Source organism: Somniosus microcephalus, chromosome 4, assembly GCF_052327205.1.
Source record: "Somniosus microcephalus isolate GS21.2 chromosome 4, FLI_Smic_1.0, whole genome shotgun sequence".
Classification (NCBI taxonomy): domain Eukaryota; kingdom Metazoa; phylum Chordata; class Chondrichthyes; order Squaliformes; family Somniosidae; genus Somniosus; species Somniosus microcephalus.
In genome coordinates, this window is record NC_140990.1 from 69,372,336 (window position 1) to 69,385,678 (window position 13,343).

The 13,343-nt window shown below is 52.5% G+C and overlaps 1 protein-coding gene across 1 annotated transcript; it reads right to left on the reverse strand.

The window, feature by feature from the left end:
• Positions 1-1,110: 1,110 nt before the first annotated feature.
• On the reverse strand, positions 1,111-7,760 carry LOC147119153 (uncharacterized). Its single transcript, XM_085984864.1, has 2 exons — positions 5,502-7,760; positions 1,111-2,817 (listed from the first exon to the last, which is right to left on the reverse strand). The coding sequence occupies exon 2, from the start codon at positions 2,451-2,453 to the stop codon at positions 1,332-1,334; it is 1,122 nt and encodes a 373-aa protein (XP_085840990.1). The 5' UTR covers positions 2,454-2,817; positions 5,502-7,760; the 3' UTR covers positions 1,111-1,331.
• Between the last annotated feature and the right edge of the window lie 5,583 nt (positions 7,761-13,343).

A 13,343-nucleotide genomic window follows, 5' to 3' on the forward strand; every position in this document is an offset into this window, starting at 1 on the left:
GACCGAGCGGGCGGCGGGTCCTCCAACCAATCGGAGTGGGTGAGGGGCGGGGCTTGTGGCACTCAGTGGGCGGGGCTCATTGGCTGAAACTCTGCATCATTTTCAAACCTGATTTCTCTCAAACTCCAGGAGAAAACTGGACCTTTCTGTTGCGGCTTTAATGTAAAACAGTTCGTGGAGTCAGGCATCATTCACCCCGAGACCTACGCTGGCCGGTAAAACCCCAGACGGTTCCTTAGTAAGGATTCCTCTGCTTCCTCAGCATATATTTGTCAGGATACTGAAGCCCAGCTTCCTTACCGTCCACTCCTGGAGGCCCCACTCCCTGAGCCTACAACCTTCAGCAGGGTCAGTGGTGGAGTTCCACAGCGGGAGTGATCCCAGAGTAACTGTCGGGATCGTACCCCCGTGGATGTTCCGGGTCGTGTATTTTTATAGTTATCCTGGAATAAACCAGGGAATTCCTGGAAACACGCTGCAGGTCCTTCTTTATCTGGAGATCAAATGTCTGTTGTATAATTGTACCAGCAGTTAACAGGCTCCTGTGAACTCCTCCGTCTGCTATTTTAATGCAGACTTTAACCAATTTATTTTCAAAGGGTTTATTTTAAATGAGTTAATGCCTGCCTTAAAATGATAGACTCAGGACTGTCACACATGTTAAATCTTCATAGAATAATTACCACAGTCATTTTTTGACTGGAAACTTAAACCTGCTATGTCACTTTCAGTCAGGAACAGATCGCAGTTTGACACCAATCTCTGATTTGACAGCACGTTTCCAGCATTCACCGTTGTTCTTCCTGACTCTAAACACAGTTGTAAAGGAGCCTTCTGCTCCGTGCCTAGGAGCTCTGAACCATGGAAGGGAGCGGCTGGGACACATTTCTTACACGCCTCAAGATTAACCCGCACGGGGACTTTGCTGTCAGTGAAGAGAGACGAGAAAGACCAAAGTGCCGTTTGCCCGCTCAGTGTGGCCCTGAAGGACTGTGTCCAGGCTGAAGTTCTGTTCCCGCCGTACGATCCTCCCCCAGATTGTCCTTTCTGAGCTCCAGCCAGATGATGCTGAACACTCAGGTAGGAAAGACGAAAATCTACAGCAACGTGTTTAAAACAAAACTGATTTATTTGACATATATCCAGAATATTAAACTCCAGCCCAGTTACAGGAGTTATTATCAGCAGAAACAAACCCCAACTGTCAGAATGAACATGGTTCAGTCCTGGATGTGATTAACAGCAGCAATAACAGCAGAATCCAACCCCGGCAGTCACTTGTGAACTCGCTGGTGTCTCAGCAGGTTGGATGACCGAATGAATCCCTTCCCTCACTCAGAGCAGGTGAACAGCCTCTCCCCAGTGTGAACTCGCTGGTGTCTCAGCAGGTTGGATGACTGAGTGAATCCCTTCCCACACATGGAACAGGTGAATGGCCTCTCCCCAGTGTGAACTCGCTGGTGTCTCACCAAGTGGGATGACAGAGGGAATCCCTTCCCACACATGGAGCAGGTGAACAGCCAATCCCTAATGTGAGTGCGTTGATGTTGTATCAGTTTCCTTTTGCTTTTAAATCTTTTCTCACAGTCAGAACATTTAAAAGGTCTCTCATCAGTGTGAACAAGTTGATGATCAGTGAGGTGGGATGACTGAGTGAATCCCTTCCCACACATGAAGCAGGTGAACGGTCTCTCTCCAGTGTGAGTGCGCTGGTGTACAGTGAGGTTAAATGACTGCCTGAACCCAGAACCACAGTGAGAGCACCTGAACGGCCTCTCATCAGTGTGAACACGTTGATGACACGTCAGTTCCCCGGAACTTATAAAGCACTTCCCGCAGTCCGGGCATTGATAAGGTCTCTCGTCAGTGTGAACTCGCTGGTGTATCAGCAGGTGGGATGAATTAGTGAATCCCTTCCCACACTCTGAGCAGGTGAACGGCCTCTCCCCGGTGTGAGTCCATTGGTGACACAGCAGACCACTTGCGCTTTTAAAGCTCAGCTCACACTTAGTACATTTAAAAGGTCTCTTAGCAGAGTGAACAAGCTGGTGTTTCAGCAGGTGGGATGACTGAGTGAATCCCCTGCCACACACGGAGCAGGTGAACGGTCTCTCTCCAGTGTGAACTCGCTGGTGTCTCACCAGGAGGGATGAAAGAGGGAATCCCTTCCCACACATGGAGCAGGTGAACAGCCAATCCCTAGTGTGAGTGCGTTGATGTTGTATCAGTTTCCTTTTGCTTTTAAATCTTTTCTCACAGTCAGAACATTTAAAAGGTCTCTCATCAGTGTGAACAAGTTGATGATCAGTGAGGTGGGATGACTGAGTGAATCCCTTCTCACAGACGGAGCAGATGAACGGTCTCTCCCCAGTGTGAGTGCGCCGATGGGATTCCAGCTTGGACGGGGAACTGAATCCCTTCCCACAGTCACAACATTTCCATGGTTTCTCCATGGTGCAGGTGTCCTTGTGTCTCTCCAGGTTGAACGATCAGTTGAAGCCTCGTCCACACACAGAACACGTGTACGGTTTCTCCCCGCTGTGAACGGTGCGATGTTTTTTCAGGCTGTGTAACTGGTTAAAGCTCTTTCCACAGTCAGTGCACTGGAACACTCTCACTCGGGTGTGTGTGTCTCGGTGCTTTTCAAGTCACATTGATGTTTGAAATCTTTTCCCACAGACAGAACAGACAAACATTTCTCCTTCCACATTCAAACGCCAATGATATTCAGGTCCTGATGAATGGAGTGACTCTGTCAGATCTTGATGTGATGTATGGTTTGTGTTTCCTGTCTGCATATCCTCCCCTTCTAACACCCTGTAAAAGGAGTATACAAATGTCATCACTGTAGGTAGCAACATAGTAACAGGAGTCGGCCATTCAGCCCCTCAAGCCTGTTCTGCCATTCTATTAGATCACGGCTGGTCTGTATCGTAACTCCATTTACCCGCCGCGGTTCTGTAACCTTTAGTACCCTTGCCTAACAAAAATCTACTGCACTCAGTTTTGAAATATTCCATTGACCCTCAGCCTCAACAGTTTTTTGGGGAGAGAGTTCCAGATTTCCAATACCCTTTGTGTGAAGATGTGCTTCCTGAAAATCACCCCTGAATGGCCGAGCTCTAGTTGGAAGGTTGTGTCCCCTTGTTGTGGACTCTCCCATCAGAGGAAACCGTTTCTCTCTATTTAACCTGTCAACTCCTTTAATCATCTTAAACACCTCAATTAGATCACCCCATAATCTTCTATATTCAAGGGAATACAAGCCCAGTCTGTGCAACCTGTCCTCATAACTTTACATCGAGTTACGTACAGGGTAGAAATTCTGAACAGACAGTACTCGTTTCCCTGGAACATTCTTTCCTCTCTTGCCCCTCCTAAGCTATAAAACCCTCGACACACACCCTCTCTCATCGCCTCATCCTCGCTGTTTGAAATCCTGATTTATCGCAGGCTTGGATTTTTCTCCATTTAGGAACATAAGAAATAGGAGCAGGAGTTGGCCATTCAGCCCTTCGAGCCTGCTCCGCCATTCAATGAGATCATGGCTGATCTTCTGCCTCAATTCCATTCACCGGCCCTATCGCCATATCCCTTGATGCCCTTACTAGTCAGAAATCTATCCACTTCTGTTTTGAATATACCCAATGACTGAGCCTCCACAGCCCTCTGGGGTAGAGAATTCCAAAGATTCACCACCCTCTGTGTGAATAAATTTCTTCTCATCTCAGTCCTGAATGGCCGACCTTTTATCCTGAGGCTATGGCCCCTGGTTCTAGACTCCCCAGCAAAGGGAAACATTCTCCCAGCATCCACCCTATCAAGCCCTGTAATAATTTTGTATGCTTCAATGAGATCCCTTCTCATTCTTCTGAATTCAAGAGAATACAGGCCTCGTTTACTCAATCTCTTCTCATACGACAGTCCCGCCATCCCAGGAATCAATCTTGTGAACCTTCGTTGCACTCCCTCTATGGCAAGTATATCCTTCCTTAGGTAAGGAGACCAAAATTGTACACAGTACTCCAGGTGTGGTCTCACCAAGGCCCTATATAATTGGAGTAAGACTTCTTTACTCCTGTACACAAATCCTCTTGTAATGAAGGCCAGCATACCATTTGCCTTCCTAATGGCTTGCTGCACATGCACATTCACTTTCAGTGACTCATGTACAAGGACACCCAGGTCCCTTTGAGCATCTGCATTCCCCAATCTTTCACCATTTAGGAAATACTCTGCCTTTCTGTTTTTTCTACCAAAGTGGATAACTTCACATTTATCCACATTACAATCCATCTGCCATGTTCTCGCCCACTCACTGAGCCTGTCGAGATCCCCTTGAAACCTCTTCACATCCTCTTCGCAACTGACACTGCCACCTAGCTTTGTATCATCAGCAAATTTGGAAAGGTTACATTTAGTCCCCTCATCCGAATCATTGATATAGATTGTGAATAGCTGGGGCCCAAATACCGATCCTTGCGGTACCCCACTAGTTACAGCCTGCCATCCTGAAAAAGACCCGTTTATCCCTACTCTTTGTTATCTGTCTGTTAACCAATTCTCAATCCATGCTAGTATATTACCCCCAATTCCATGTGCCCTAAGTTTGTTCACCAACCTCTTGTGTGGGACCTTATCGAAGCCCTTCTGAAAATCCAAATACACCACATCTACCGGTTCCCCTTTGTCTACTCCACTAGTTACATCCTCAAAGAACTCCAATAGGTTTGTCAAACAGGACTTCCCTTTCATAAATCCATGTTGACTCTGCCCAATCTTATTAGTTTCTAAGTGCCCAGTTACTGCATCCTTTATAATAGATTCCAGCATTTTCCCAACTACTGATGTGAGGCTAACAGGTCTGTAGTTCACTCCTGAAGGTGCTGTGTGATGGTGGGGTTCGGCCCCAGTCACTGTCTGCCCTCCAGTACCTCACCGAGTGGTAATTCTGAGCTGTGAGCCTATACTGAAGGTGCTGTGTGATGGTGGCGTTTGGCCCCAGTCACTGTCTGCCCTCCAGTACCTCACCGAGTGGTAATTCTGAGCTGTGAGCCTATACTGAAGGTGCTGTGTGATGGTGGGGTTCAGCCCCAGTCACTGTCTGCCCTCCAGTACATTGCTAATTCTGAGCTTGTGGGCCGATACAGCGAGCTGCCAACATTTCGACCATGGGGAGCAGCACAGCCACTGGCCCTGGCTGATTCTGTCTGGCAAAGCTCAAGCCAATGGTAGCACATCAACAACAACTTTCATTTACATAGCGCCTACAACGAAATAAAACCTTCCAAGGAGCTTCACTCGAGCGGAATCAGTCAAAAACTGACACCGAGACAAAGGAGGAGGCTTTAGACAATGTGGAAAATTTCCCAGGTATGTCCTCTCCACAAAAAGCAGGACAAATCCAATCCGGCCAATTACCGCCCCATCAGTCTACTCTCAATCATCAGCAAAGCCATGGAAGGTGTCGTCGACAGTGCTATCAAGCGGCACTTACTCACCAATAACCTGCTCACCGATGTTCAGTTTGGGTTCCACCACGACCACTCGGCTCCAGACCTCATTACAGACTTGATCCAAACATGGACAGAAGAGCTGAATTCCAGAGGTGAGGTGAGAGTGATTGCTCTTGACACAAGGCAGCATTTGACAGAGTGCAGCATCAAGGAGCCCTAGTAAAATTGAAGTCAATGGGAATCAGGTGGAAAACTCTCCACTGGCTGGAGTCACACCGAGCACAAAGGAAGATAGTTGTGGTTGTTGAAGGTCAATCATCTCAGTCGCAGTACATCGCTGCAGGAGTTCCTCAGGGCAGTGTCCGAGGCTTAACCATCTTCAGCTGGTTCATCAATATCCTTCCCTTACCACAAGGTCAGAAGTGGGGATGTTCGCACAGTGATCAATTCCATTCACAACTCCTCAGGTAATGAAGTAGTCCGTGCCTGCATGCAGCAAGACTTGGAAGACATTCAGGCTTGAGCTGATAAGTGGCAAGTAACATTCGCACCACACAAGTGCCAGGCATTGACTATCTCTAACAAGATAGAGTCTAACCACTGACCCTTGACATTCAACAGCATTACCATCACCGAATCTCCCACCATCAACATATTGGGGGTTACCATTGACCAGAAACTTAACTGGACCAGCCACATAAATACTGTGGCTACAAGAGCACTTCAGAGACTGGGTATTCTGCAATGAGTGACTCATCTCCTGACTCCTCAAAGCCTTTCCACATCTACAAGGCACAAGTCAGGAGTCTGATGGAAATACTCTCCACTTGCCTGGATGAGTGCAGCTCCAACAACATTCAGGACAAAGCAGCCCGCTTGATCGGCTCCTCATCCACCACCTTAAACATTCACTCCCTCCACCACTGGCGTACCGTGGCTGCAGTGTGTACCATCTACAGGATGCACTGCACCAAAGCTTCTTTGATAGCACCTCCCAAACCCGCGACCTCTACCACCTAGGACAAGGACAGCAGGCACATGGGAACACCACCACCTGCAAGTTCCCCTCCAAGTTACACACACTATCCTGACTTGTAAATATATCGCCATTCCTTCATCGTCGCTGGTTCCAAATCCTGGAACTCCCTCTATAACAGCACTGTGGGAGAACCTTCACCACACGGACTGTAGCTATTCAAGAAGGCAGCTCAAGACCAGCTTCTCAATGGCAACTGGGGATGGGCAATAAATGCTGGCCTTGCCAGCGATGTCATCCCAATTCAATTAAAAAATCTAAATAGTAAAACTTTAAGAGGAGTAGAGGAGCAGAGAGAAGTGGGGTGTTAGATTCCAGCTAACGCCTTGCCTTATTATTTAATTAATAGGTCCAAGAGTTGAGTGTCAACAACTTTAAGATGAGCAGATTCTCTGTCCTCTACCGTATCTTATATTGATCCATCAAGCAGAGTAAACAGGCAAGTCCCACGTCCGACTAAGGCAAGTTTGTGGGATGCAACCACCTTTTCCAGAAGCTGTGTGAGTATTTCTAATGGATCCTTCCCTGCCCCAGTGACCATAAACAGCATCTCTCAGGATCCCATCAAGCATCTTCCCTTTGATTGAGATCACACTGATGGGCCTGTAGTTCCAGGCTCTGACTTCTCTGTTTTGAAAATGGGAATGACGTGAGCTAGCTTCCAATCTCAGGGAACAATCCCTGACTCTATGGAGCTGTTGATGATACAGGCAAGGGGCTCACAGAGCACCGTCCCATCTCTTTAAACACCCGTGAGTGGATATCATCAGGACCTGGAGCGCCATCTAATTTCAGATCTCCTATTTTATCCAAGATGACAAACCCTTTCTATTTTAATACTTAGGATGTCATTGCTCCCTGACCAGTTTCTCCTCCATTTACAGATGTTCCTTGACCAGTCACCATTTATCTTCCATTTACAGACACTCCCTGACCAGTCACCATTTCTCCTCCATTTACAGACGCTCCCTGACCAGTCTCCATTTCTCCTCCATTTACAGACGGTCCCTGACCAGTCACCATTTCTCCTCCATTTACAGACACTCCCTGGGGATTTCCCAGCACTTCCTCGTTGTCCCGGAGTTTGTGTCTTAAACTGGCGGGTAGTTGTGGGGAGGCGGATAATGTTGAGTGTTTTAATAATGGGGCCTGGGGCCTGGGGCCACACTCGGGGTGTGAGCAGCCCGCGTCCCCCCGGGGTTCATGAACCCGCTCCCTGAGCTCGGGGTGTGAGCGGCCCGCGTCCCCCCGGGGTTCATGAACCCGCTCCCTGAGCTCGGGGTGTGAGCGGCCCGCGTCCCCCCGGGGTTCATGAACCCGCTCCCTGAGCTCTCTCACCTGATGTGTCAGCGGCTGCTGCCAAGGTCCACGCATGCTCCGCTCTCCTTCTGTTGTTCAGGTTTAAGGTCAAGCCCCGCCCCTCACACACGCCGAATGGTTGGAGGAACCGCCGCCCGCTCGGTCCTCCAGTCACGCCCCGCTCTTCCTATTGGCCCGAAGCTCCCGTCAATCACGCGGGCAGTGTGAGCTGAGCATGCGCGGACCTTGGCAGCAGCCGCTGACACATCAGGTGAGAGAGCTCAGGGAGCGGGTTCATGAACCCCAGGGGGACGCGGACCGCGGGCCGCTCACACCCCGAGCTCAGGGAGCGGGTTCATGAACCCCGGGGGGACGCGGGCCGCTCACACCCCGAGTGCGGCCCCAAGCCCAATTGTTAAAACACTCAACATTATCCGCCCGCCGCTTCCTCCCGATTCGCTCAGCAAAGGGGCCCCCGCGGCAAACTCCGGGACAGGCAGGAAGTCAGGGAGCGTCTGTAAATGGAGGAAAAATGGAGACTGGTCAGGGAGCGTTTGTAAATGGAGGAGAAATGGAGACTGGTCAGGGAGCGTCTGTAAATGGAGGAGAAATGGAGACTGGTCAGGGAGCGACTGTAAATGGAGGAGAAATGGAGACCGGTCAGGGAGCGTCTGTAAATGGAGGAGAAATGGAGACTGGTCAGGGAGCGTCTGTAAATGGAGGAGAAATGGTGACTGGTCAGGGAGCGTCTGTAAATGGAGGAGAAATGGAGACTGGTCAGGGAGCATCTGTCAATGGAGGAGAAATGGTGATTGGTCAGGGAGCGTCTGTAAATGGAGGAGAAATGGAGACTGGTCAGGGAGTGTCTAAATGGAGGAGGAATGGAGACTTGTCAGGGAGCGTCTGTAAATGGAGGAGAAATGGAGACTGGTCAGGGAGCATCTGTAAATGGAGGAGAAATGGAGACAGGTCAGGGAGCGTCTGTAAATAGAGGGGAAATGGAGACTGGTCAGGGAGCGTCTGTAAATGGAGGAGAAATGGGAACTGGTCAGGGAGCATCTAAATGGAGGAGAAATGGAGACAGGTCAGGGAGTGTCTGTAAATGGAGGAGCAATGGTGACTGGTCAGGGAACGTCTGTAAATGGAGAAGTGTTGACTGGTCAGGGAGCGTCTGTAAATGGAGGAGGAATAGTGTATGGTCAGGGAGCGTCTGTAAATAGAGGAGGAATGGTGACTGGTCAGGAACGTCTGTAAATGGAGGAGAAATGGTGACTGGTCAGGGAATGTCTGAATGGAGGAGGAATGGTGACTGGTCAGGGAACGTCTGTAAATGGAGGAGAAGTGTTGACTGGTCAGGGAGCGTCTGTAAATGGAGGAGAAGTGTTGACTGGTCAGGGAGTGTCTGTAAATGGAGGAGAAATGGGGACTGGTCAGGGATTGTCTGTAAATGGAGGAGGAATGGTGACTGGTCAGGGAGCGTCTGTAAATGGAGGAGAAATGGAGACTGGTCAGGGAGCGTCTGTAAATGAAGGTAAAATAACTCAGTATTTTGGGGGTTGCTTTGTGTGAACAAATATATCACTGATTTTAATGAGACACTTTCTGTGTCCCAGCTGCTGTAAATACTGGCTGGAAAGGGGCCGGACTCTCAGGAGGCTCCACACCGCTGGTTGCTCGTGTGTCAGTGATCTCCCATCAGATGAATGTGCTTCTGCTGTGTGTGTGTTTAATAAAGTGCCCGAAGCCCTCACTGTAACACTCTCACATATCCCACCTGCAGTGTAATGTCCGTGCTGTGTGCTTCCTGTCCAATATCCCCCTGATCCCTGGCTCTCCTGTTGCACCAACTCGGTATAATGGGACAAGAAGTGCCAGCTCAAGAGATTCCCAAATCAGGGACGGAATGAAAGGTTCAGACATGTGGAATGTTAATCTTACACAATGTGTGAGATACTGAGCACCCGCCCAACATTTCACCACCACACCTTCTTTCAAGTAGTTTTATCAATCTCTCCTTCTCTGAAACCTTTGATTTGGGCCGGGGGTCCGGTCCCCAGAGGGACTGCACATTCGGTTTGACTCCCAGAGAGTTTATATGTAGATGGGGCACACAGGTCACACACTGGACAGCAACTGATGAGTGCAGAACTGAACCCAGCCAGAGTCAGCACCTTCCGGGGAGGAGAGAGAGTGGAACCAGTGAGTGTAGAACTGAACCCAGCCAGAGTCAGCACCTTCAGGGGAGGAGAGGGAGGGGATCCAGTGAGTGTAGAACTGAACCCAGCCAGAGTCAGCACCTTCAGGGGAGGAGAGTGAGGGGAACCAGTGATTGTAGAACTGAACCCAGCCAGAGTCAGCACCTTCAGGGGAGGGAGAGGGAGGGGAACCAGTGAGTGTAGAACTGAACCCAGCCAGAGTTAGCACTTTCAACGGAGGAGAGGGAGAGGAACCAGTGAGTGTAGAACAGAACCCAGCCAGAGTCAGCACCTTCAGGGGAGGAGAGGGAGGGGAACCAGTGAGTGTGGAGCTGAACCCAGCCAGAGTCAGCACCTTCAGGGGAGGGGAGGGAGGGGAACCAGTGAGTGTGGAGCTGAACCCAGCCAGAGTCAGCATCTTCAGGGGAGGAGAGGGAGGGAACCAGTGAGTGTGGAACTGAACCCAGCCAGAGTCAGCACCTTCAGGGGAGGAGAGGGAGGGGAACCAGTGAGTGTAGAACTGAACCCACACAATGTCTCTCCTCGCGGGGTGATTCGTCGCCCGCCATGGGTGCTGCGCCGCCCCGACCATTACCATCATCTGTATTCGGCAGGAGTTGCCTGTCCCTCGGGAGGGTACAACAGATGAGTCTGTCCCGCCTGCGCCTCCCGGGGACGGGGAAGAGACCCTGCGCGTGGGGGGGGGGGGGCGCTGCAGATCTACCCGCGGAGGAAATAACACAAGAACCGTTACATCTCGCCATGTCGGGCGCCCTGGAAACTGGGGTGGGCAAGGCCAGTGAGGCTGGGCTCCCCAGGACAGTCCGGACCATTCCCAGGCGCTGCTCGACGTGGCCGAGGAATGTATTCAAGCTCCCCGGTCCGCTGGGTCGGTGGCTGATGGCGGTGAGGCGGAAGACCCCCTGACTCCGTCTCTGACGCTGGCGCCGGGGGTGGTTGGGGGAACTGGGGATAGTGTACTCCCCGGTTTCCCCGTGCACCCCGGTGCCTGGGGTGGAGGGGGGCGCCAAATCGCCGCCGCCTCCTGACCCGGCACCTCCAGAGGAGCCCAGGGAGGAATCCTCTGCCGCCGATCCTGGGGGTGGGATCGGGACAGAGGTGGGGCTGGCTGATGACGACCTCCCGGAGGAGGACGGGGACCCGGCGGAGAGCACCAAGGACGAGTCAGACTCCGTCGCTAGTGAGGCGGCGGATACCCTCGTGCCCCCCTCCGAGTCCCCCCTCATCCCCGTTGTGGAACTCCGGGACTTTCTGGCTGCGTGCCGGGGTCGCCCTGGCAAAATCCGTCTGGCCCTAGACAGAGGGTCGGATCTGGCGCTGCTCGTAGGGTCCGTCCGTGCCGCTGTCAAATCCATGGGCGCGGACGAGAGCGCGGGGCCGTGTGAGCAGCGTCGGATCAACATGTTCCTCGCTGGGCTGCTGAGGGAGTGGCGGTCGACAAGCGGCCGCTCTCCCTCCTCCCATTAGGTTAAGTAGAGGTTGCACTATGCTCTTGTCATGAAGATAACCATAGCCAGCCTCAACATTAACGGCAGCAGAGATGCGCACCGTAGATTTAATAACTTCTCAGTCCTCTGGGACAGGAGGTATGCGGTGTGCTTCCTGCAAGAAACCCACACCATTCTGGAGGACGATGCCACGTGGCTCCTGGAGTGGCAAGGAGGGGTCAGCATGAGTCACCTCTCCAACTATTCCAGTGGGGTGGCTATCTTGCTGGCCCCGCATTTTCAGCCGGAGATCTTGGGGGTCAAGGAGCACGTGCCGGGCCGCTTGCTCCAGGTCACTGTTCACCTGGGGGGCGTGCCGCTCCATCTAGTGAACGTGTACGCCCCCGTGGCCGGTGGGCAGCAAGTGCACTTCTTTGAAGAAGTGTCCGCTCTTCTGGGTTCCTACGACGTCGGCGAGTGCGTCATTCTCGGGGGGGATTTTAATTGCACCCTCGAGGCGAGGGACCGTTCGGGTCCCCCGTACAGCCTGGTGGCGATGGAGAAGTTGAGGGACCTGGTCGGGTCCTTCGACTTGGTGGACGTCTGCCGAAATCTCCATCCCGACTCCAGCGCCTTCACTTATGTGAGGTCTGGAGGAGGAAGGTCCAGAATCGGCCGCCTTTACATTTCCTGGGCGTACGTCTCCTGCATTCTGGCGGCTTCCATGCGGCCGGTGCCGTGCACGGACCACCACCTGGTGTGGGCGGAGCTCGCTCCATTACGCGCGCCGGGGGGGTCCGCGTACTGGCATTTCAACAACCTGCTGCTGGAGGACGAGCGGTTCCGGGATTCGTTTCGTCAGTTCTGGGCCGACTGGAGAAGGAAGCAGGGGGGCTTCCCCTCCTTGAGGCTATGGTGGGACGTGGGCAAGGCTCACGTCTGTCTCTTCTGTCAGGAGTACGCGAGGGTGTCGACCAAGAGGCAGGAGGCTCGGGTCGGGCGGTTGGAGAGGGAAGTGCTCGACCTGGAGTCCTATCTCGGTCAAGTCGTTGATGACCCGGCCCTGGAGTACCACGCACCTCCTCTACGTGGAATCTACCTCAGCCCCGCCGAGGACGCCTGGCCGGCGAACTGGCAAGAGCTGGAGGCCAAAGTCACCACTCGCCTAGGACGCTGGACAGGACTGCTCCGAGTGTTGTCCTACAGGGGTCGAGCGCTGGTCATAAACCAGCTGGTGGCCACCATGTTGTGTTACCGGTTGGTCACTTTGATCCCGCCCCCTGTGTTTGTCACCAAGATGTAGAAGAAGCTCATCAACTTCTTCTGGGACAAAGGGAAGCACTGGGTCTCTGCCGTGGTTCTGAGTCTCCCACTTAGGGAGAGCGGTCAGGCGCTGGTGTGCCTTCGTACCCGGGTGGCGACTTTCTGTCTTCGGACCCTGCAGAGATACCTGTACGTCGAGAATCCTCCTCAATGGTATGGGCTGGCGACGTATTTCTTCCACCAGCTGCACGGCCTCAACTACGACACGCAGCTCCTGTTTGTGGAATTGGGCCGTACGCGTGCCTACCTGTGGGAGCTGCCTGTCTTCTACCAGGAACTGCTATGGGTCTGGAACAGCATCGCCTCCAGGCGGAGTTCTCCCCCGTCAGGAGTGGCGGCTCTCCTTCGGGAGCCGCTGCTCAGGAATCCGCACCTCCGGGACCACTGGATTGGGCGGCTGGCGGAGGGCAGGGCTGTGCCTGGTAAGGTGACCAGGGTCGGGGACCTGCTCGATGGCGGAGGAGCGGGCTGGATGGTGCTGGAGGAGCTGGCGCAGTGCCTGTCCTTGGCCAACGTCCGGCTCGCGGCCAAAGCCATCGAGACGCTGAAAGGGGCGCTGGGCCCCAACTCCACTAGGTGTATCAAG